The following is a 26,201-nucleotide window of genomic DNA, read 5'->3' as shown; positions in this document are numbered from 1 at the left end:
GTTTTTGGTGAATTGTTGGGACATTTGCAGTCATTTGTCTATTGACAAAGTTGGGCATTATTGGCGATGCTCAGGACATTTGCAGCCATTTTCATCTATTTTCATTTTTTCATGGTAATTTTTGGCGCGTTTTTGAGATATTTGCCGTCGTTTTCAGCTATTTCCATTTTTTCATTTTCCGACGGGCATTTTTTGGCGCGTTTTTGAGATATTTGAAGTCGTTTTCATCTATTTTCATTTTTTAATTTTTCGATGGGCATTTTTGGCGAGTTTTCGAGACATTTGCAGCCATTTTTCTATTGACAAAGTCGGGCATTTTTGGCGAGTCATCGGAATATTTGCAGTCGTTTTCATCTATTTCCATTTTTTCATTTTTCAATGGGCATTTTTCAGGACATTTACAATCGTTTTCATCTTTTTTCATTTTCGGACGGGCATTTTTGGCGCGTTTTTGAGATATTTAAAGTCGTTTACATCTATTTTAATTTTTTAATTTTCTGACGGGCATTTTTGATGCGTTTTTGATACATTTGCAGTTGTTTTCATCTATTTCCATTTTTCCATTTTTCGATCGCATTTTTGGCGAGTTTTCGAGACATTTGCAGCCATTCCTCTATTGACAAAGTCGGGCATTTTTGGCGAGTCGTCGGGATATTTACTGGCGTTTTCATCTTTTTTCATTTTCCGACGGGCATTTTTGGCGCGTTTTTTAGATATTTGAAATCGTTTTCATCTATTTTCATTTTTGCATTTTTCGATGGCATTTTTGGCGAGTTTTCGAGACATTTGCAGCCATTCTTCTATTGACAAAGTCGGGCATTTTTGGCGAGTCGTCGGGATATTTATGGTCGTTTTCATCTATTTTCATTTTTTCATTTTCCGACGGGCATTTTTGGCGCGTTTTTGAGACCTTTGCAGTCGTTTTCATCTATTTTCATTTTTCCATTTTTCGATGGGCATTTTTGGCGAGTTTTCGAGACATTTGCAGCCATTTTTCTATTGACAAAGTCGGGCATTTTTGGCGAGTCGTCGGGATATTTACGGCCGTTTTCATCTTTTTTCATTTTTTCATTTTCCAACGGGCTTTTTTGGTACGTTTTTGAGATATTTGAAATCGTTTTCATCTATTTTCATTTTTTCATTTTTCGATGGGCATTTTTGGCGAGTTTTCGAGACATTTGCAGTCATTATTCTATTGACAAAGTCGGGCATTTTTGGCGAGTCGTCGGGATATTTACTGGCGTTTTCATCTTTTTTCATTTTTTCATTTTCCGACGGGCATTTTTGGCGCGTTTTTTAGATATTTGAAGTCCTTTACATCTATTTTAATTTTTTCATTTTCCGACGGGCATTTTTGGCACGTTTTTGAGACATTTGCAGTCGTTTTCATCTATTTTCATTTTTTCGTTTTTCGATGGGCATTTTTGGCGAGTTTTTGAGATATTTGCAGCCATTTTCCTACTGAATAATACAGGAACACATTTTTGTATTGACAAAGTCGGGCATTTTTGGCGAGTCGTCGGGATCATCATTATTCAACTCATAATGGCCAACATTGAAACGTAGTGATTTTACATATGAAACGTAGATATTCAGCTTATCCTTGGTTTTCCAAAATGTACAATGCCAATATTTTATTCTGGCAATTGGGTTGCCTGGAGAAGTGACAGACAGCAGCTGCTGGATAACAGGACGACCATGCAAAGTAAGCTCTCTGCCACTGAAGAAAACAGAAAAAACAGTAGGAAAAAAGAGATAGACCAGAAAGGAGCTCTCAATGCTGTGTGAGAGTTGGGAGAGGAGATCACAGCAGTGGGAGAAAGAAAAGAGAGAGCTGGAGGAGACAAAATTTGGATCCACAAGGAGACACAGAGGAAAGAGGAGATCCAACCTCTCACAGAGGAAAATCTTCAGCTTCAGGTTTGCTGCCTCAGCTCATCTTTTTTATTCTAATAACTGATTTCAGATAACTTAAGAGCTTTGGAATTTAACTCAAAATATGCTGTCTTTCTCTTTTCAGGAGCTCAAGGAAGAAGAAGAAGAGCTTCTGGAGCTGGAGTTGCAATAAATAACAACAGTGACAGCCCCCTCTTTCCCCAAACCCCTCCCCCACTTCACCCACCACTGTACCCTTCCTACCTTCACCCTCACCCTTACCCTCACCCTACCCTCACCCTCACTCTCACCCTTACCCTCATCCTCTATCCCTATCTCCATACATTTCTTCTTCCCTCCATGTATTTGTTGTAAACAGGTCATTAAAATTCAGTGACTGTGACAGTTATGAAGTTCTGTTTTTTAATTCCTCAGTGTTTTAAACTGTGACTTTTCTCTCTCACAAGCTGTCACACATCAAGCAAACTAAGTAGCTGCCTTGGGCCTCCAAATGAATTATGGCCTCAAAAGTCCCTTGTAACTGATAAATTATGATATGTAACATTATTAAATTGGTACTGATGCATCAATGTGTAAGCAGCATTTTACTTTTGAAGAGGGTCCAGGGGGCTGCCGGTTTGAGCTACTTAAATATTAGTTTAGTTGTGGCTCTCAAGCTGGAGTCGGGCCCCATCCAATGGACCACAAGATGAATCAATCACAAGAGAGAAAAGAAGAAAAAAAACAAATTCTGATACAAAAATCTATATCTAAATTTTTAACTTTTCTCTGATCTTAGCTTTTTTTGAAATATTGAATCATGTGAACAGCTATTGAAATGAAATCATGTGAGAGGTGTAGTGGGGAAATGTCTCTTCGGTGGAAATGCTAACAACTCATTGACATCTGAAATGTGACAATGAGCCACAACTACACACTGATTTTTTTACAAGAGAAACAACTACACACTGATTTTTACAAGAGGTCACACGCCAAAAAGGTTCCGAGCCACTGATTTCATGTAGCAATGTATTATATCAGGATAAACCCCTTGAGATGTATCTCATTTTCAAGGGGGTCCCAAACAAACACTCACAAAACAAATGAAAAATACGTTAAATCATAACTTAAAAAGTAATAAATAATAGCTGGTAGTGTATGCAATGCACAAAAATACAATATATTCCTCTAAAATTTAGTGAAGTAGATTCAACTTAATTTGGTAATTCCATGTAATTCTCGTCAGGCGGTATTGTGTTTTAATTTGTACTGTAGAATTGGAGTTACATACAGGTAACCACCTGTGGGAGACCACTGCTGTGCAGTCGCTGTGTTTACACTCTTTCATTTACTGTGAGAGCAGAAGGTTTGCAGAGGAGATGTCTTTGTTAAATGCATGTTACATGTCAGCTACACAACAAAACTCTTTGTGTGAAGTGTGAAAATTAGCATGAAAAAGACTGAAGGAGGGTAGAGTTTTGTGTTCCGTAGTTGCAAAAATCCATCTACAGAAATCACAATTTGGGTTGCAATTGCAGAGTGGTGCTGTCTGTATTTCCATTCCATTCTTCTTCTTCAGAGGAAGCAAATCAACGTTGTTTATGAGGTATTTTTATATATTTCTTAAGAACCGCTCATCCAAACAACTTCAGACATCAACATTACACTTCCTTGATTCCCCAGCAATCCACCTGCCAGGTATGAAGTAGATCAGATGAACGGTTCTCAAGATATGCGAAACATACAGACAGACAGACAGACAGACAGAGATTCCTTACTTTATATAGAGACTAGTAAATGATTATTTACAAGGATTTGAATGGAACATTTCTGAAGACCCTGTATATGCTAATGCTTTTTTTGTAGGTGGGTCATTATTACTCAATAACAGAAGGAAAAAGGCTTTCAGAGGGCCAAACACACCCTAACCATATCTACATATCTATTTAAATATACTATAATTCTTTGTGTTCAGAAAATATGTCATAAGCGATCAGTAACTCTGAATTACAGTTTCTAGCTATTAGTTTCAAGTTATCATCATTAACATTGCCAAAAGATCCTCTTGAAGCCCTTTCCTTCTTTTATATTCTTCGTTTTATATTTTAAAAGATGAGGCTTGTGATATTGTATATTTTCATCATTGTAAACAAAACCAACAATGCAACAGTTCATCTCTCAATACTTTTGGGATCAGCCCTTTTGTTAGTCAAATATGTGGTTAGCCATGGATATTATGTCTCAAGACCTGCTGTAGTGAACACATTTCAATTAAAATATTGATGCTTATCTGACATGTAGCTGACTGCCCAGAGGATTTAAAAATGTAAAAATATGACACAAATCAGTGGTTTCTGTTTAGCAACAGAAACCCAACAGTTACAGTGCTAGTATAGTATAGTATAGTATAGTATAGTATAGTATAGTATAGTAATTAGTTTGACATTGCTTCAAACACTAAAACAGAATAACAAACCAGGTGCAGCACCCTCATAGCCTAATGTCATGGTGTAGCTCGGAGAAGACGTCTTGTCAATTTAAATTTGTAAAAAGGGGGCATCAGCTCCTCAATTGTTATACAACTATACAATGTGATCTCTGACCTCCCGACCAGAGGCTTACAGGGAGGTAATGAAGTTGTCAGTGGCTTTGAATCTCTACTATTGGACATATTGACATGACGTACATTCATATTTCCCCATGAACTAATCATTTGATGATTCTCTGACCTTTTAATCCAGCGCCATCATCAGACCATCAGAACTTTCATTTTGTCCAATACTGCATTTACTGCTAATTAACACACTAGTCTTATCACTTGTTTTTGTTAACTCAGCTCTCATTAGCCACAGCTGAATTTACTTAACTCAAGAATTTCTTCACAAATTTAGAAGATCACCTATTGCCTCCATAATGAAAAATTACATAATATGATCACTGATGTTTTTTTTTTCAGACACAGCTCTGTACTTTGCCCATGTGTTTTTTAATTTGCAACTTGCTTAACTCATTTCTGCTATTAATAGAATAACTTTTTACATCCTGTTACAGCATCACTGCCGCCTGTACAGTGCCAGCAGATTTTTCGTATTCACATCTCCTGGACACAAATTCAGTGGATTACTGGATGTCCATTGGTGATCTGGATATTTCCATATGGGTCTTACTAGTAGACAGATTTAAGCTCTGTCCCATTTTTCTCAGGAATAACCAACATCTTTAACAGGTTTGTAGTTTTTTATTCAGCAGGTAGAAAAAATGATCATATGATAACACTATCGCGCTCAGTTTTGCAGCCTTGCAGGGAGTTTGATACCTTGGTCATTCATTCTGGCCTCTGCTTTGACCCATTTTTTTTACTCTGGACAAAGATCTGCACTTCAAGGCTGAAGTGAACAAACTCAATTTAAGGAGGAGGACAAAGGTGAAGGTTTAGTACAGGTTGATGACAAGACATTTGCTGCACAACCTTTAATCTTAGATTGAACCTGGCTTAACCTGAAACTGTGCAATGGTATTTCTGTGTGAAAAAACTCTAGATATAAACATAAATCATAATAGTGGCATTTCAAAACAATCACGATGAAAAAGGAATTGCAAAAAAACGATACCCTTGCTCACCTTACAGTGACAACTCAATGTGAGATTGCTCTAACATACAGACGTCTATTCAAACATGAAAAAACATATGATAGAGCTACATGTGAACTACACACATCGCTAACATGTAACATGACATGGTCTGTTGTAGAGAAACTTCTAAAGCACAGGGATCAATCAGACTGTGAAATGACAGTGAGTGGTTTTCTACAAACCAGTCAAACAAGGCTTCTGACATTTACATTTACACTTTTCATTTAGCAGACACTTTTATCCAAAGTGACGTACATATGAGACTGATACAACACGTCGATGCCAACAGGCAGTGCACCAAGGCAATGCATAGAGTGCATAGATTGCATAGAAGCAAGTTTTTGGGGGTTTTTTTTGTCTTTTTTATTTTTTCTCTACTTACAGTCCATCAAGTGCAGAGGTGTTCACGAAAGAGCTGGGTCTTTAGTCTTTTCTTAAAGATTGAGAGGGACTCTGCAGATCGAACAGAGTTTGGTAACTCATTCCCCCACCAGGGAACTACAGAGGAGAAGAGTCAAGCAAGTGACATAGGGCCCTGCTGTGGTGGTTGTACCAGGCGCCTTTCATTGGCAGAGCATAGTGGGCGGGAGGGAGTGTAGACCTCAATGAGGGAGTTCAGGTAGGCAGGAGCCGTTTTAGTTGCTGTTTTGTAAGCAAGTGGCAAGGTTTTGAATTTGATGCGGGCAGCAACTGGGAGCAAGTGGAGAAATATCAACAGTGGGGTGACGTGCTGTTTTGGGCTGATTGAAGACCAGACCTGCTGCCGCGTTCTGGATCATCTGCAGGGGTTTGAGTGTACATGCAGGGAGGCCTGCCAGTAAGGAGTTGCAGTAGTCGATGCGTGATATTATGAGAACCTGTACCAGGAGTTGTGCTGCAAGCTCAGACAGGTAGGGTCTGATCGTCCTGATGTTGTACAGGGCGAAGCAACACGATCGAGCAACTGAGGCCACGTGAACCTTAAAGGTTAGTTGGTCATCAACCATGACGACCAAGTTCCGGGCAGATTTTGTGGGCATGAGTTGGGTTGATTTGAGCTGGATGCTGATGTTTTGTTGTACGGAAGGACTTGCTGGCATGACAAGGAGCTTGGTCTTAGAGAGGTCAAGCTGAATTTGGCGTTGGTATATGGCCTTTCTTAGTAAAAGAAATTCCTGTATACTTAGATCTATGCAGTACTTCACTTTATTTTGAGCGAGCCTCCAGTCTACCAGACCTTCATCCATATACATGATTGGTATATGGCCTTAAAAGTAAATGTGTCTAACCACTTGTATCGTAGTCTAATAGAAAATTAATGAACTCCAAATTTTCCCAAACTGCCAGCAGATGGCAGTGCGGTCCCACAAAGGGCCAGCTCAGAGTGGTTGTCTAGTTGTTTCTAGTAAGGATCAGGTTCATACATTGATCATTTATAAGTTAGTCTGGTAACAAAAGGCTCATACAGCTGTTTCTAACACTCCCAGTCCATCTGTATGTCTGGGATTACTGGCCTGCAACAGAAAACATTTTTGTACAAACTGAGTTAACCACAGAAGTCATTCCAGGTCAAGAACATGCACCGACTCCCCCCCAGAGGCCACTACAGTATATCTGACTCTATTATTCAGCTACTGATCCTCCAAATGCAAAACAACAGAACATTATGTGCCTGCATGTGCATACCTTTCATTTGCCGAACTGGTGTCTAACATGTTTAAGTACAGTAATACAGAAATATTCGATGCAATATAAATGAGAACTAAATTAAGCATACAAATGAGACCCCCTGGGCCAGATCTGATAGTAAATCTGCTGAATTGCTTTACAGAGCTGCTGCTCACAAGTGGAGATGAGGATTTCTGAGTGTGGCAAAGCAGATGGTACAAAGAGTGATAGATTGGAAGAAAAATGTTTGCGTTCTTCAGTGAAACCAAAATTATTCTTTCCCTGAAATATAAACATTTGCATTGAATTTATCAATGTTTATGTAGTTGTAGTGTAATATAGCACATCATACAGGCAACTCAGTTATTTGCATTATGTTGACCTTGTGTGGTCCGTATTATGTAAGAAAATAGTGGAAAATGGCCACCACAATTTCCTAAAGTCCAAGGTGACATCTTCAAATTGTTTGTTTTATCTGACTAACAGTTCAAAATGTAGGTTTTCAATAATATAAAACGGAAAAAGCAGCACAGAACTGTGAAGAATGCTGGAGAAGATTGAATTAGAGAATATCTGACATTTGCTTGAAAAAGATAACAAATTGTTACAGGTCTAATCTCACCCATGGCCAGATTTATTATGGTGTTTACACCATAAGGCAACAGCAACATAATATTATGTTTTGAAAATTGTACATTTCTGCCTTACTAACTTAAAATGGTTTCGGATGTAGTCGTGTGTTTTGGAAGGATAAAACAAGCTCAGAGATTATGATGTCAGTCTGTTGATTGGTCACTTCCTTTGGTCAAAATATGTGAACAAAATACATCCACTGAATGTGCTCTTGAAATTCAGGCCTCTTCAGAGGATGAACCTCCATTTATGGTAACCATGTGACCTTCTATTCAACATCAAACATCACATTTTCCCATTTTACACGGGACATTTAAAATCTAATGGGTTGAAGTTTGCCATAGACCTTCCAAGCTTGAGCACTGGTTAGATTCAGACTAAAGATGCAAGAAAATAAAAGAAAGAGGTAACAGATAACATGAAGCAGTTAGAGTTAGGTGCACATGAGAATTTACAAAAAAGTTGAACAATTTGATCTTGGAATAAATATTACTCATATGCAAATGTGCTTTTATTGAAGTTTATGTAAATTGATGAATTAAATTAATTCATACATAAACAAAATGCCAAAAATAACACTGGGAACCATCCCTGGAAAAAAGAGCAAAGTCAATGTAACAATGTAATTTAATTTACAGTGGTAGAGTGCCAATAAAACACAATCACCCTCTTGGCCTCCATGTTTTGTTTTACAGCTATGAATCACAGTGGATTAATGAGGATTGCTGACATGAATCTCTACAAATTGAGCAAACATACAGAATTGACAGCTGCTCTTTCATATCACCTAAATCATTGCATGTATAGCTAATTGTTTTGAGAAGATGAATATTAAGTTGAATGGAGATCACCTTGTGCGATACAGGTGATCTCCATACAAATCAAAGCTTCCCTCCTATTTCCCACCAAGACATGTTTGTGTGCCTGGCTTAGCTTGAACTGTGTTGCTAATAAACTCACGCTGCTATCAAAGAGATCAGAAAATGCTCTACTTGTTTAATTGTCAAAAGGGTTGAGGCTCAATCCAAAAAGATTAGTTAATCCACTGTGAATAAAAAGTTGTAAAACATGACATAAAAAAATCCAAGGGGAAGAGTGAATCCAGGCAGTGTAAATTAGCCTAAGTCATGGGTTTGATGCTTTTTGACATTAAATTCCCTTACATGAAATATGTGCTTTTAAAGATGGTTTAATGTTGAGTGCAAAAATAGATTTTGCATTACAAAAAAAAAATAGGATTGTCATTTTTTTCTCATCAATTTCTCTCTCACTCACACACACACACACACACACACACACACACACACACACACACACACACACACACACACACACACACACACACACACACACACACACACACACACTCCTTTGACTAACACACACACACATTTTTTAAAGCTTTTGTTGCCCAAAAAAAGGCTGAAGCCTTGAAGCACACAGGTAGTAACTTTATAGTTTTGACTGATATGAGTACTGGTGTGTTGGTGACCTTCACCAGTGACTTTTCCCTCTAATCCAGTTACATTTCTAAATCTTGAAGTAAATAAAATATGTGACAGCACCCTTGTTGACCTTTACCTCACATAAAAAAACTGTTCCAAACAGAACAAGTCCTAGTTATCATGTCTCATTTTGTACATTTATATACTGTACATCAACACACACGCTTTCTTTAACATAATGTACAAAAGCACATACCACAAACACATTACATACAATGAATGGGTAAACAGACACCAAAAAAGGAAGTAATACACTGACTGTAACAAACATGAAATGACTGCATGTTTTCTTGTAGAAAAGGGATAAATTGGTTTGTATTGCTTTGGCCTGTTCTGTGAGCAGCCTGCTCATGTTGCCCTTCTCTGGTCGTGTCGATGCAGAAGCATCCGAGAGCCACTAGACTGCACCACTCAGAGGACTTGGCAGCAGGGAGAAGGTGGGAAACCTTACTGATGTAACAAACGTTTGTTTTGCCACTTCTCCAGTATGCAAACATGTTTTACCCACCATTTCTCCTCATCTTTCCCTGTTTTTCTCCTTCTTGGCGGAGGCTTCACATTAGAACCCAAAAGAGTCTTTTTGTGCGGGGAAGTCTGTGTCCTCTTGGTCCCATTTGCCTGGGGACAGGCACTCTTCAGTGTTGAAGTCCTGAGGGTTTACCCCAATGTCCAGGACCTGGGGGTTAGTGCGAGACTCAGCGAGTCTGGAGAAGCAGAGGAAAAGAGACATTTTGTTAGCAACTGCCAAAATAAAACCTGGAGTGTAATAAAGATTACTGATAGTACGAATAACAATGCATGACATTTTAAAATGCTCGTGAACAATGGGACAAAGTGTGGACGTAAAAATTAGCAACATGAGACCGCTCTAATATGCGCACACAAGGCCTATTTAAACACAAACATGTTAGACCTACATGTACATGTGAACGGCATTTTGTCTCACCGGGACATTTCATTCAGTGACATGACATTAAACATTACAAGACTGATGATGTGTGAGTTGGAGAAACAACATATTTGTGATGAAGAAGTGGACACAGTGGAGGACAACATTAGGTTCTGTGGCAGAGAAACGTGTCTCGTGAAGCACAGGGATGGACTGAACTGTGGAATGGTAATAGGAGGGGTTTTCCCGCGAACAAGTCGGATGAGGGTTCTGGTCTGTGTTGATGGCCTTGAAAGAAAATGCAAAACTACTTGTGCTTTAATTTATCTGGTTGAACACTGATATCCAGACAGATGAGCAGGTTTGAATAGTGGGGTGACTAACGGGGAATGAGGTGGAAGTCACTAGATCCAGTGAATGACGTTACCTGAGTAGGATTCAAAGCTATCCAGACTGCGGCTGGGGGTGCAAAGGAAACATAACAATTAAACTCTGTTCTGAACTGCCTTACAACAAAGTGGGTTAACCACAATTTTTCTTTTCGCAAGACAGAAAACATATGCACACCATACTGGCTTTTTCTTATAATGATCAACAGGCACTTTAGATGCTTTTACATCTACAAGGTAAATCCACACTTCACAGCCACCAGATGGCAGTACAGTCTCTCACAACAAAAAATATCCCTGACAACTTATGAGCAGATCTGCAGTTTCTATGGAAAGATATATGAACAAAACGACTCATCTAAGAGACTTGAAATGTCACAAATCAAAAGATAAAAAAGAGTTCAACTTGGGAATAGCCACTTTGATGCTCAGATTGAAAACTTTGGTGTTGCAGGAAGGGAGCAGATGTTTTTTTATGATGCTGCCTGTTACATGATTCAGTTCTCAAGTTATCTCAGCGCACGAGGCCCTGGTGCCAGTGAAATGTTTACATACTGAGTACTCTAGTGCTAATTTAAGTTACATCCTATAACTACTACTCTCTGCTGTTTATAGTGTTTTTGTGTGAAATAATATGGTAGAGGAGCTTACTCAAAGTACAGTGATGACAAGGCACATTCAGGTTACTCAACTCAAAAACATTTCATTAATCCGGAGCATATTTCAGTCCTCACGCAAAACCACACCCATGTGCTACACACCAAACAGCAGGTAAAGTGAAAATAACACCATCAATCAGCATTATCCTCATTCACAGAACCATTACTTGTCTCTAATTATCACCTCTGCTCTGATTCCAACATCTACCAGCACAATCATCTTCTTCTGACGGACAAAGACGTCAACCTGGCCCTCAGGCCCCTGAATATCCTTCAGTTAAAGAAATCTACATCTGGATACCTCGTTGCTTACAGTGGGAGCGTCCTCATTAATCACAGAATGGAAGATTAACAGAGTTGGGGTGTAATTACAGTGTGTGCAGACAAATAATCATCCGATAACGGGGGCTAAAATAGCCTCTTAGTGCTTGATTACAGAGACTGTGGAGCCCATTCTCCCTCCACTAAATGAAAGTAAGAATAAAGAGGGGCCACTGTCAAATTAGCAGAGGGAATGAAAAGCAGAGCCAAAGTTAATAAATGCACTAATAAAGGGTTGAATGAGTCCTTGCGGCGGCCTAAAACAAATAGCTGTAAACAGTTGCACTGTGCAACCTGACAGCAGACCACCAAAGCTTATCTGAGTGAGCCGCTGATACAGACTAAATTGAAACATTAATCACAGAGGACTCGGGCCTCATTCTGATTACTTTGTTGATGGCGTAGACCGAGTTTAAGGAATTCCAATTAGCATAGACAATGCGCTTTCCTGTCAGCCTTGAACCAGAAAATTATGAGACTTGAACTCTTCTTGAGTCTTCATTGCTTTTATTCCACCACAATGCTGTAGCTTCTTTTAAATAACTTATGAACCAAAATTAGTAACTTTCCAATAGGTTTGTGATTTAAATCCTACAACAATGTGCCCCCCATTTAAAATCATAGGCTTCCTGAGAGGGAGAGCTCATCTGAAATGGGTGTGTGGGCCTGAGACGATTGTAAACGGAGCCTACAGAAGCAGTGTGACTCAGGGCGGGTGTCGGCTGTGCCAGGGCCTGTAAACTGAGCCTGTCTCCTGTCGTTAGGAGTGCATTGGGGTGAGCCAAGCAGAGGCAGAGAGCAGCCCAAAACCACAGGTCGCTATTTCCAGAGCAGCAGCTTGTGTGGCTGTTTAACTGGGACTGGGATATGAGGAAAACCAAATCCACACTTCTTCTCACCTTGAGAAAGCCTCATCCAGACCGTCCTCCAACTCCTGCCAGACAGAACATGTGAAGTGGTTAAAGATGAAGTTAAAAAGTTAAATTCTGGTCAGGAGATAAGTAAACAGTGTTTATTCATGCAAACGTTTGCTTGTATGTGTATGCTAACTATCACACAATCACCTTTCACCACTTTTCTCTAGCATAAAATGGTCTGAAGAGGTTAATGTATGTGTAGCCCCACACCCTCTACAGCTATGTGACCATTTGATAAGACCAGCTCTGTTCAATAGGCTATTGTCTTACTCAGCGTAGCAGCAGCGTAACTGTAGAATCCACTCCTTTGAATACAACAGGTACAGTGCATCATATCGAGCCTAAACAGCTGAAACTCACTGACCAGCCCTGACTCTTGTCTTACCCATACAGTATTGTTGTTCTCTGTTGCGTGATTATGCACCATAAAAGGATCCGATTCGGTCTGCTTTGTTCCTGAGTGGACCAGCGCCATATTGGCCCCCTCTGCCAAATCCAGAAGTTTCCCTGTGGCTACCTCTGCAATACAAAGCAGGAAAGATGTCAGACAATTTACATATAAATGCATGAAAATCCTCAAACCTCAATGTAAGTGTAAGAATACATTAGTGGTAGTAGCCCAGTACAAAGTGTTTTCCACATTTCCTTATCAAGCCTCTGATGTATCTCATCGATATGACCATCTGTGCATTGTCACTCTGTGATAAGTGAGCATGGAGTAACCCCCTGACTTGCACGCCTAAGCACGGTGACACCACTGATCTGTAATGGGATTGGCTTGTAATGGCCTCGCCTGATGATTAATGTCTGTCAATAATCTGTCAACCTTAATTTCTGTCTAGTCTTTAGGCTAATGTTGTCCGTTGGGAACAGGAAAAACTCAATGGCTTCTCTAAACTTAACTCTGCTATGCTCACTCTTCTATGCCAAAGCTTAATATCCTCAACTGACCTTTTCACCATTTCCTCAAAAGAGAGGCTCACACACTGAGTCAGCCTGCGATAGCGATTCTCTCCATCCTGTCCTCTCTGTCAACACTGGCTCGAAGGCATTTAGAGAATTCTCCCTTTATGAAGTAGGCAATATTGTGGGGCTGGAGCTGTCATTCAAGGGTCATCTGATGGTAATCCCTCCGAGTTAACAGCTTTGAGTGTCTGTTAAGGTGGAAGTGGGGCTCTGAGAGCAAACAACCAGCTGATGCATGTAACTATGTAAAGAAGAGGATCAAGCAGGCAGAACGTCCTAACAATGAAGTAGCATTAATATTATGTAGCCACTGTAAGAAGCCTGGCGCCGGGAGAGAGTCGTAGGTATCATATCTCATGAATAAAGCTGACTCAACCCTGATAACACCACTGATCCCGTGAGTCCCTCTGACTCAGTGGCATGCCGATTGATCAGCCAAAGTGAAGGGTACATAAATGTAACCTTCTGATGGCTCTAAAGCTGTGCTGTCCCCAATCACCGCTTTAGGACGGAACCTCTGGCGAAGAGAGAAATGCTCTGGCTGTTTCATAAGGCACTCAGAGGCCTCTACCACGTATTACTCAGTTGTACAATTATGCCAATTTGCTTTACAGAAATCCAATCCACTGGCAACCAAATGATCCACTGAATGATCAGCGGGATAATGTTCAGCCCGAACGCATGACGAGCCTCTCTGTTGCCACGATTTGTTTCCAAGTCCTACTTTGTTGAGTCTTCTCACTAGGGATCATCCATAAAACCCATGTCAGCCATAAAATACAGCATACCCAGGGCCACAGCCCCAAATAAAGTGTCAGAACAGATTTAGAGAGATCCCTCTCTGGCTGGAGGCCACCTGGCTGGGCAGAGGGGGAGGCTCAGTCCAAAGCTGGGGTTTTTAGATGTTATTGGAGTTGCAAAAACAAAACAACAACAACAACAAAAAAAAAGACTGCCGCCTTCTGAAACGGCTCAGGGAGAATGTGAACATTAGGTCGTTGGTGTACTAAGTGTGACAGGGAAAAGGCATATGCACAAACACAGAAGAATGAGTGTACAGCCATTGTGCCACAGGCAACAGGATGCTCCTTGTCTTCTTTTATTTGAGGACAATACATGGAGCTAATAATGCCTTAAGGTTGTCTGCTACATGTTTATAAGGTATGAATCGCGACTCAGGCCCTGGAATCTCAGTGAATCTGATTGAACAACTGGGTCAGAGAAACGTAGGCCTCTTTCATGCTTTTCACAAAACAGGACTGCGATTGTGTCACCATAGTTGCACAAAACGTTACTGTTTGTCTCTTGAACAGTTCTCTAATATCATAAAACGTCACAGAGAATCTGTGAACCAAGACTTGTTTTTAATGAATCCACAATATGGCAATTCCCTTTAATGTTTCCGAATTAAAGAGAGCATCATCATTACCATTATCATCATACATAATCACTCAAAAATGTCATTTGCTGTTCATTGTGATGATGCTAGGGAGAAAGAATACCCGGGGAAATGCAGATTGTTATCAGCTGAACCGCAGCCTCAATATAGGCCAACCTTTGACAAGTGGCTGAATACTCTTCCTCCCCCTGAGGCTACGACCACTGTGACAGAGAGGGTGAGTGAGAGAAAGACGTGATGATGGGCGACGTGACTCACCTCCTCCCTTCAGGCTGCCCAGGCTGGCCGAGCTCTCCGACTGAGAGTTGCTGGCTCCTTCCCCGTCTGAACCTGACTTCACTCGCTTCTCTTTCTCTGTGTGGGGGAATGACGGGAGATTGGGAAAGACAAAAAGTAGAAAAAAAGAAAGAAAGAAAGAGCTGTCAGTGAAGAACGGCTATGATTCAGGAGCTGTGCAGGAGCTGTTTACTTGTCTAACTGCTGAAAATGCTTGTATTAAATGTTTCGCTAACCAAGCGTATAAGCGTGTGTAAATAAATTAGGAGGACTAAATTAGCAGATAAGGTTAAGGCCTTTACTCAAGCCATCTGCCAGCGGAAACCTAGAGGCCAGGGCTTCAAAGATCATAACACACTTCATACTTCATAGCAGTTAGTGCAGTAACTGCAGCATTTAAACAGACTGTGTCAGACGGATAATAAGCTCTGCTCGCTCCAAACATTCTCACCTGCCAAGAAGAAGGTTTATAACATAGCGCAGGTCACTAAGTTTCATTGTATTTCCTGCTCTCTTAAACTACTTCAAGTCTACTCACAAATGCTCACATCAACATCCATCTCTGCCTTATCTAAAATAGCCTCCTTTTCCCCTGATGTGAAGGTAGGGCAGAGATCAAACAACCACCACTCAGGCTTTCAATGATGTGGTCAGAGATTAAATGGCCATATCCATTCCATTTAAAGAAAGCTGCTTTCAGAAAGGAGGTGTTCTTTATTTCATAACTATTCTTAGTCTGGAAAACAACATCCCATTTCCCATAAGCCCAGGTAGCTTAGCGATGGCAGTGTTACAAAATTTTCCCCAGGCACCTGTTTCCCCCCCCCCCCCCCATGGTCTTGGTTTTCACTCTGACTTGAGTATCTGCAAAAAAATGGAACCAACTTAAAGATACACCAGTTCAAAGCTGGCGGCAGTGTTTAGAGTGAATATTCTACAAACACAGATTTCCAATAAAGAGAGATGGAAGCTGTAATATACGGAGGAATGTGGGTCAGGAATGTGTGGTGGGCTGCGGAGAACCGCGGTGGGTGGTGGAGGAGAGTTTGTCTGCCTAGTTTGTTGCTCGTTTCATACATAGATACCCTCTCTTCCTGCCCTGATCCTCTGGGGTCTTGTAACTTTAATGAAACAGACTCGAAAGGATTTTTTTTTTTCCCTTCTCTTCATCTTACTTTCTTCTTCTCTGCCACAAGAGAACACCACTACTCTACTCTGGAAAAAAAAAAAAAAAAAAATCCTTCCTTTCCCCACTGTAACCTCGTACGAGCTTGGCATCAGTTCCCCTTCATCAGTGACACTGTACCGAACTATGAGAAAATAGCTCACCAAATTAAACGGCCAACTAGGCTTGCCTCTTGGAGAAAACGAGGAGAGGTAAAGAATTCGAGAGAAAGGGCGAGCGATACATAAGAAAAGAAAGAGAGATGGGGTTGTTAAGTGAGAGAGAAAGAGTGTAAGGTGAAAGAGTGAGAAGGATGCATGCACTAATTTGCAGTTTTTAATATTCAACTCAGAAATAAAAAAAAAAAAACAAAAACAAATGAAGAGGCATGAGGCACAGCCTTGATCTTGGAAAAATACCCCCCCTCTCTCCAAAAATGGAAATGTGCCCACATTAAAACATTCCTCAACACCACAGCAGAAGAAGAAGAAGAAGACGTGGTAGAAATGTGGAGTGACTGAAAAAAAAAGGCGTCTGGAATTTTCATACAGTGCAAGTGCGGGTCTCTGAAGGACTGAATAAATAAGCTTGCCTTCGCATGAGACAGGATCAATGGCACTGACACTGAATCTGTCATGGGGTTGAGCTCCCACTGACACACGCACACAATCATTTTCCTTTCTCTCTCGACATCCCAACACCCTCTCTGCCCCGCCTTTCATGCTCTCTTGCCCTCTCTCCTCATCCCCATCCCCCTCCTTCGCTCTCCTCCTCTTCACTCGTCTCCTCCTTTATAATAAACAGAAGCGAGTGCTGGGATGGGGGGAGGAGAAAGAAGAAAATAACTCGACAAGGGAGGGGGGGGGGGTAGACTCAAGGTGCCAGGTGCAAAACAAGACAGACAGCAACAATGGATAATCACAGAATTCAAACAGCACCAACACACATGTAAAGATGAGGATGGGAAAGGGGGGGGGGGGTGACGTAGAAGCCAATATTATGTGTCCTCAGAACCGCTCATTTACACTGGAGTCATACATGCAGTAAATTACATGCATGTTCTGCTGAGCTGTACAAAAGAACGAGCTGCTTGTGTGTGACACCGTCCTTACACAGCACTTTGATCGCCTGCTGTGTCCACGGTGGTGCCTCAACATGCACCGTCTGCTTATCTCCTCAGCAATAGTCAACTATTCAGGGTGCTGGCAATTTCAAAGGGGTTGAGTGCTTTACAAGTCTGACATAAAAGAATGAAAAAAATATATAAATATGTAATGAGGAGGAACTACATTTCTGTTGATTGGGGTGCAGTAAAGATGAAATATATCGAGGGAAAATCCCAGTCCTCACACATCTGAGTCCTATTCTCACCATCAAGGAGATGGAGAAGATTTACTCCATTCAGACCACCTCTGCCCCGGGCTAACCTTAATTTCTCTTCACCCTCTCCTCTGTCGATACCTAGATGAGTCTTAGCCATGACTAAGTTGCCTGTTATAAAGAGGCGTCGCTAAACCGAAACAGGTCTTTCTGCTCCCGTGGTGGTGATTGAACCACTGCAGGGAGGAACAGGTTCAATCAATTGAGACATTCCTCTGTCTGAGTGTGTAAGTGTGCAAGAGAAAAAAATAACAGTGACTGGCAGGAGCAGCCAAACAGATCTACAGTATTTCACATGACATGACCCCCCTAGAGGGTGTCCAGGGCAAGACCAGGAAGACATGAGAAAATGTATGTTTCTACGTTGCCCGGGAAACCTCGGGATAAAAGTCATTGCTTGGCCACCCTATGCTAGAAAACGGATGTATACAGTAGGAGTGGAGAATAACAACAGTGGGGGAGGAGAGAGAGGAGGGGAACGTTTTCACTCATCCGTCACACTCTGGTCGTCGGGGGCGACCATGCGTACCTTCCTTGGCAGCCTGCCAGAATTCAAACGCCACTCTGAAAGCCTGAGCCACCGTTAGGGTTACCGCCTGCGCCTGTTGGAGGGAGGCAGAGAAACAGACAATAGGGAGACAGAGAATAAAGTGAAACATTAGATGACTAATACTCATATGCATCTCATCCACAGGAAGGAAACACCAGGAACGTGAGGAACTATGAGCACGATAAAAACAGGAACTGACCGACGACGCAAGGAAGAGTTCCTACACAGATATTTGAAGTGGAGGAAGCAAAACTCGTGGGCTCCATGACAACTTGTTTACGTAACTGGGAGGATATGTGGCCTTTTGGCCAGAGCAAAATTAGTGAGGGGAAGGAAGAGGAGGGAGCGGCTCACTCGTTCAGCAAACCTCCAGGGATGGAGGGAATGCCAGAGAGGGATGACAGCTTACCCGCCCTTCATGTGCTCACTCCTTGTCTAGCTCCTGACTTAATACTTGGACATTTGCATACAGTACATACAAGTCAAGTGTGACTAAAAGTGGCTGTGTGGTTGTTCTGAGGTCTCTTTGCAACATGCAATATCTGCATAGAGTGCTTTCCACATTTTGCCAGGAGCAAAAGCTGCATTGGTTACCTGCATGCAGAATTCTGCTGTATGCAGAATCTGAAGTCTACATTTGCACCTACAGCCTGCATTTATCATCAAGTAACCCACAGCGTTCATTTGGATTACGACACCGGAGAGGCAGTAAAACATTTTCTTTTACATTTTGATTCAATTGCTCATAAACGTTTGGTGAGTATAAAGATGAGAATGTTATTGCACACATTGGAATAAACAGCCTACTTGTGCAGTGACACATAATTACGCAGACTCATTTACTCACCATTTTTCTCTTAGTGCAGAGGAAGGCATGACACTCAAGAGTCTCATTATGTTGGCTCTGGACGATGTAGGCAAACACTTTGTCATGCATCTTGTCCGCCGTGCAATATGATATTCTGAGAAAATGACACACAAAGAGACACACACACACACACACTTTAATAAAAACTCAATGACTTTATAGTCATCACAGATCAGGTGGGGCTATCGTGCAACTTCATCTACGCTAAGCCCTTAAGCTAGTCCAGAAATCTGATTTAAACTGTTCAATCTAGCAATTCTCTAAACTATTATAGAAAAAAAAAAATCCCCGGCAATCTCGAAGCCTAACGCTCATAACGCTCTGCACATGATCAAATACACACCCCAGCTGTGTGCAGGTACAGAGCTGAACAATGTCGTTAATCGACACCGAACATTGGACATCTGCACTGTTTTCACCAAAGGGATGCTGTTCCTTTCTGCTTTTCAAACAAGTTGCTACATCACACCCTAACTGTGTCCACCTGTTTAACAACTTTGACACACACACAGAGTTTTAAATTATAGCTTTTACATTGGGCCTGGCCACTCTGAGGTACATGAAAAGACACACACAGACGGAGGGGAGTGCTCCTGGCTTGTTGTGGTGTAGAAGAAGGTGATCTACTCAGGTGCGAAGCTGCACTGTCGCATTCTTCTGTGTGGCATGTGTGAGAGGTGTCAGTCTTGCTCCTCAGTCTCAGGTGCAGAGTGGGGGTTTTAAATTACGCTGTAATGCTCTGCAAATAGCTTTTCTCCACTGTTTGATCATGATGCCATTACGCCAAAGACCAAAGTGACGGGCATGCTGGCCAGTTGGGGAGGGAGACCCAAAACGACGGAGGAAGGCTATAATGAATGTCTGCCATCTGTCCTTCCTTTCTCCTTCAAGCATCAGCACTCTGCTCCAACTGTTAACTTCACTGTGGCATAGTCACACACTCAGTTAACTGATGAGTAAAGAATATAAGGAGTGGAAATGATAAATCAATAAAAAAGCAAGGGAGAAAAAGTTTGGAGAGCTTTAAGAATCACAGCTGTGGTCTGAAAAACATAATCGAGATTTACAGGGAAATGTTTGGGAGGGAGGGCGTTGGGGAAATTGGATGTCTAGGCAAATCTATTTCTTTTATTGGTCTTCCATCTCTTTAGCAGATGTCTGGGGAGGAGAGTTCCAGTGGGGTGCGAGATACGACAAGCTGCTTTATGTCTTCACACCATCCTGAGGTCACAGCTGGATTCACCTCATGCAGTCAGCCTTTTAAGTGCTGCACCTTTTAATTGATATTCTTCAAACAAGAGAATCAACATTCATGGCAGACTTCCACTAGAGAAGCATTGCAAAAGGATGAGATTGTGTGCACTGACCTTTTTTTTTTTTTTAGAGCTGCAACATTTTGTAAATTAGGCTAATCATTATCAGCAACTATTCAATCGATTTATCTTTTTGAGTCATTTTATAAAGACGAAATGCCAAACTTCTTTGGTTCCAGCTTCTCAAATGTGAATATTTTCTGGTTTCTTTAGACTTCTATGACAGTAAACTCAATATCTTTGGATTGTGGACTGTTAGTTGGGAGAAAGCAAGCCATTTGAGGATGTCACCTTGATCAACATTATTTAACCTTTTTCTAACATTTTGTAGACGACGCGACTAATCTATTAATCAAGAAATCAATAATGAAAATAATCGCTAGCTGCAGCCTTGGTTTTTTTGCACAAAAACTAAGGAGACTGTGCAACCGCTTTCTGAGAGATTTGTGATGTAGACATTGTCACTTAATCATTTAAGCAATTTTTCAAGCAAAAATGCCAAACATTCTCTAATTCCAGCTTCTAAAATGTAAAGATTTCTACTTTTCTTTGTCTTATATGATAGTAAACTTGGTATTTTGTTTTGGACTGTTCCTTCCAAAACAAGCAATTTGAACACTATAATTATCATTGTTCCCTCTTTTCTGAAACTTTATAGACCAAACAATTAATTGAGACAGTAACTGTCAAATGAATCAATGGTGAAAATAATCATAGAGGGAACACTAATTGTCAGTGAATCCACGTTGCACAAGACAGTCGATGTTCAGTTTGATCTCAGTGTGTTAGGATGCACTTACAGCAATTTAAGAACCATATCGATTCAATTTTATCTCAGCCTACGACACAGATGTTTGTCATTCTACCACGCCCCTCCTTCCAGGGACTTGAATGTGAAATGTTACTTGGGTTCAATCTAAAAAAAAACAGCCCAATGATGTAGAGACCAGATTTAATATAGATAAATGCTGTATGTCTGAGAAATTAACTCCCATCCTGGTTACAAAAAATACTGAACTGGGAAGAGAGGATGGGTGGGAAAATTGAAACTTTGCTCTAAAATATAAGAGCATTCTAAGGTGACACTGGAAATCCAGAAACATGGTCAGTGAGGATGACTTGTCAATTGAACTGTTCCAGGATACTTTAAGAAATCTGTCAGCAATTGAGATTTTGCCCTCAATCTGTCAGATTTTATAAGAAATTATTCAACACAGGGCTATCCATGCTTGAAAAGACTAGAAATACCACCTCACGGTTGTATGCCTCCGCCAACCAGTCACGTTGCAATTTACATCCATGTCTGTCCAGACTCATAATAATATCCGTAGTGAAGACTTTGAAGGAATTTAAAGTTACTACAAGGAACTTTCATTTTGTGTTGATTTTAGCGGCCCCTGTGGACAGAAGCGGTAGTGTTTTCCAGGAATAAAAACTGCATTTCCCAGCGCACCACTGCCTCGTGTCATAAAGATCTTAGCTAGCATGTTTATTTGTTTTGGAAGAGAGTAAAAGAAAGACACTACTTATTTTATAATACTATATTCCTTAAAAACGGCCATTTGCAGGATGCATAGCAATGAGGTAATGTATCTGTTTGTGGCTATGTAAGATTAATAATTGTAATATGACGATGGTGAAGCAAAGTGAACTTTGTTTTAGTACCGTTCATGCACATAGGCTACATGTAAGGCTTTATCCTGTCAGACATTTGTGTGAAACTTTGTCATAATTAGCATATTAATAACTTTGTCATAATTAGCATATTAATTCTTGAGGTATGGCCAAAAAATGTGTTTTGTGAATTCAAAGTGACCTTGACCTTTTGACCACCGAAATCTAATTAGTTCATTCTTGAGTCCAAGTGGACGTTTGCGCCAAATTTGAAGAAATTCCCTCGAGGCATTCCTGAGATATTGCGCTCACAAGAATGGGACAGACGGACAGATGTACGGACAACCCAAAAACATAATGCCTCCAGCCACAGCTGTCCCATCTCTCCTTGATATGTAGACTCATAAATGTGGAATTTTAGAGAAGTGATTCAAGTTTGACTCATAAGCTCAAGGCCAATGGAGGTTGGGCAGCTTTAAGCATGCAGGCTGTGGCAGGCAAGGGGTTTTGTGAAATCTGTAGGCATTTATTAGAGAGGGTGAGTGTGTGTGTGTGTGTCAGATAGTCAGTCAGACCTGAGGTGAAAGATCAGACGTACAGCTGTTGTAGTGCTCCCAAGAGAGTTAAGATTGATGAGACGTACTGCTAATAGACTCTCCCTCTCTTTCACACTCACACACACACACCCACACACACACAGCAACACTTTACGCCTCCTCAAAAGTACCACACCTCCTTGCACTCGCGTCCATCCGGTGATGAATGAGAGCAAGCACTGAGTTTTGTTTTATTGTGGGTGATAAGGAAAAGCTTGTGGTTAAAGTATTTCATAACCGGGGCCACCCAACTGCTTCAGGGACACAGAACATGTGAGTAACATTGAGTTGAAAGAGGGCGACTTACCTGTATATGGAGATGTTTTCTATCAGCTGGTTGGAGGCACTGTCGTAAAGGATGATTCCGCGAGGGGAGACCGTTAATGTGACTTTCTGGAGTTTTTTCCCACTGGCTTTGGCCTGGAAGAAGGGGAGAGAAAGAGAGAAAGAGAGGAGGGTGTGGTCAAAAGAGGAGAGTCAAAAGTCCCTGGCTTGATTGTCAAAAACACTGTCAAACAAACACAAACAAAGTTGAGCAAACATATTGAAGAAAACAAGCACGAGCCTGTGTGTGAGTCACAACTACAGCCTAACAAAATATTACTAAAAACAGATTACACAACACGACAGGTTAAAACATATCCAACTCAGCAGCCTAGCATCCTTTTTGGAGGGTCAACAAGGGCATCCAGCAGATTAGGCCCAATCAGAGCCTCGGCCTCCTCTTCTATACATCACCGTGTCCTGAGTCCCACCATTCTGCCACTGCTAACTTCATTATCCACTGAGCTGCCAGATCCAATAACATTAAGCCTTTTCTACCATGATAAAGCTGGCTGAGCCTTATACGGAGCAACAGTGTCCAAACTAATTGCATCCTCCTCTAAATGTCAGCTGGGGCCTCGGGGGAGAAGTAGGCAGCCAACCAGTCACTTTTCACTGAGGTGTCAGTCAGGTCATGAACAGGAGGAAACTACTGGGTGTCTATTGTTTTCAAGTGGCAGGGGTGATGATGTGGGAAAAAAATATTATAGGTGCTTGACAGAAACTCATTTTCTGGGAATACTTTCTTGAACAGCACTGCGTTGATAAGAGATTTTGTGTACCCTGTGTTCAAGCTATTACGATGCTTATGTGTGTGTGTCTTGGCTGCTTACGTAAGAGCATGAGTGTGTGTGTGTTCTTTCTCACCGTGGCCACTATCCTTTTGACAGCCGCCGCAGACAGCTCCTCTCCTTTGGGCTGCTCAACCATGGTGACCCCCAGGTACTTGAGCTGGAACACCATCCCCTCCAGAAGGGTCTCCCTTGTGTCCGTCCAGTTCTCTGGAAGCTCTGCAGATGAGAGACACGCACCAGTGACACTTCTGATCACGACAAACTGGCTGCTTGTACTGTGATGTAAGCTGAGAGATGCTCTGTCAGACATGTGTCAGTACAGTGCGGCATTCTCTCAGGCCACTCGGAGGAGAACATATTCAACTATATTAGATGTGACTGAGGTCAAACCATGTCCTCAGTATGGGTGTGTGTAATGAGCACATGTTTTTGATCTTCTCCTTGAAGGCAGGGAAGCGCTCTTATGGAATTTATTTTTACTGGCTAAAATAATTCAGGACCTTTTTCAGAAATATTTCAGTATATAGAATGAGGTGCAGAGTTTTTCTTGCAAATTTAAATCAAAAGGTGGCTCATCTATTTGGCCACCTGAGAAATAGCTCTGCTACTGTATACGTATAATATCAGTAATGTCTATATATGGGCATTGTTTACTGCTTTTTTGACAGTGGTTTGACAGCCTTAGACAAGTGACCGAATTTGGTAAAGAGCTAGAGATGCTTATATCCCATTTAACCAAAACCCTCATTTGTGCAGCTGTTCTGTCCTTCTGCTGCTGTAACACTTTCAACTTCCCTGCATAGGGTCAATAACTTTTCTCTTATCATATCATACACATTTCTTATCTGCCCCGTTTCCTGATTCCACTCTGACAGCCTATAGTGCCCATAACATGTACTATTTTATTCACTTATAAACCCTTATTTCCTCTCATCTATCACTCTATGTTGTATACAGACTAATCAAGCATAAATGCCATAAAACCAAATTTAAGAGAATAAAATGTTTAAAAACTGGCCCCGTGACTACTTGCTAGGATTCATTTACAATCCTGTCCAGTACTCCTACTAAAGTCATTCATAAAAATTCATCTCCTCCAGCATACGAGACAGTAACATCCAGAACACAGTATAGTAAACTTTGTTTTGAGAATTTAACACTGAGCCTGCAGTTTTGTTTTCTTTTATCAGAGGGAAGCTGGGTGAGCTGCTTCATACTGTATCACTATGAAGATAGCCGGGGGTGCCTGCTCACGGGACTAAACCACAGAGATGAAGCAGCAAAGACCAGCAGAGCAGAGAAAAGAACAACTTGTGTGAATCGACGGGCTTCTCAATAATATATAACATATATATATATATAATAATATTAATGTCACATAAGCTTACTTCTGGTTGTCCGCAAGTGGTGTTATGACTATGACTCAATATTGACATGCAGATGTGTTCAGGCCTGGACTCTTATCAAGCATGAGAAATTTGGGGCAGATTGGGCACTGTACATTCTAGTCACCACAACTTCCTGTTTCATGGTGACACATGCAAATGAATTACACTGCAATGACAGTCAATACTAGTTATTTTACACTCAGCAACATTTCAGATCACACTGACCAAACTTAAATAACCAGCTGTACAATTCTTTTTTTCAATAAAGCCAAAGCAGGAACAAAATCTCAGAGAGGAAGTTGACAATATCAGTAATCTTGAAGCCCATAAAAGCTTTATGGACTTGCAACTATGTGGTGAGAGAGCTAGCGGGGGTCAGAGGGATCCATTTGTCTCCTAAAAAGGCCCATCAGAAGACATAGCCATCAATAAAACCCCTTCCCTCTTGGGTGGTCTTCATGGCACCCAGTACCTTCAGAGTGATCTAAACAGAAGTGTTTTTGTGCAAGAAGATGTGCAGCCAATTATGAACGGTAAGAAGAGTGCTTTCCAATACTCATGGGAAAACTCATCAGCCACCATTTTGTTAGTTGCTTTATTGTTGTTGTTGTTTTTTTAAAGAGGTAAAAATGCCCAAATATCACTGGTTCCCGTTTCTCAAATGTGAATGTTTACTTGTTTTGCTGATCTTATATGATAGTACATTGAGTATCTGGGGGGTTTTGACCATTAATCAGTAAAAACAAAACATTTAAATTCTGTAAACTTGGACTCTGGGAAAGTGTGATGGATATTTTTGTCTAATTTCTGATATATTATTGATCAAACAATAGAGAGAGAAAATAATCTGCTGATTAATCGATAATGGTTTTTCTATGCTGGCACTCCAAAAAAGGTTTAAGTTTATTTTTATTAAGTTTATTCTCTTTATTTTTATAATAAAATTTCTTATATACATTTTTTCATTGACAACCTCATCCTCAGTGCAGTAAAAATGTGCTACTTGCTTCCTCATGTCAACTGTGAAATATTATTGATTGGCATTTCAAATTATATTTGCTTTTTCTGGACGTCAAAGATACAATGACATATTGTGAATT

At 40.9% G+C, this 26,201-nt stretch overlaps 1 protein-coding gene across 4 annotated transcripts in view; it reads right to left on the bottom strand.

The window, feature by feature from the left end:
- Positions 1-9,408: 9,408 nt before the first annotated feature.
- ldlrap1b (low density lipoprotein receptor adaptor protein 1b) overlaps positions 9,409-26,201 on the bottom strand; it is a 32,747-nt gene continuing 15,954 nt past the window's right edge. Inside the window, exons 2-10 of one of the 4 annotated variants that reach the window (XM_042389167.1) lie at positions 23,787-23,929; positions 22,903-23,015; positions 19,052-19,166; positions 18,184-18,256; positions 15,092-15,187; positions 12,854-12,987; positions 12,451-12,485; positions 10,610-10,641; positions 9,867-9,997 (exon numbers count right to left, since the gene is read on the bottom strand). In XM_042389167.1, coding sequence (XP_042245101.1) covers positions 9,951-9,997; positions 10,610-10,641; positions 12,451-12,485; positions 12,854-12,987; positions 15,092-15,187; positions 18,184-18,256; positions 19,052-19,166; positions 22,903-23,015; positions 23,787-23,929 — 788 coding nt within the window. In that variant the 3' untranslated portion in view covers positions 9,867-9,950. Of the gene's footprint in view, positions 9,998-10,609; positions 10,642-12,450; positions 12,486-12,853; positions 12,988-15,091; positions 15,188-18,183; positions 18,257-19,051; positions 19,167-22,902; positions 23,016-23,786; positions 23,930-26,201 lie in introns of all 4 variants that reach the window. The other 3 variants (XM_042389168.1, XM_042389166.1, XM_042389164.1) reach the window with 3 other exon arrangements.

Source organism: Thunnus maccoyii, chromosome 16 (genome assembly GCF_910596095.1).
Source record: "Thunnus maccoyii chromosome 16, fThuMac1.1, whole genome shotgun sequence".
Classification (NCBI taxonomy): Eukaryota; Metazoa; Chordata; class Actinopteri; order Scombriformes; family Scombridae; genus Thunnus; species Thunnus maccoyii.
Note: the sequence above shows the minus strand (reverse complement) of the source record. Positions and strands in the feature narration are given on the sequence as shown.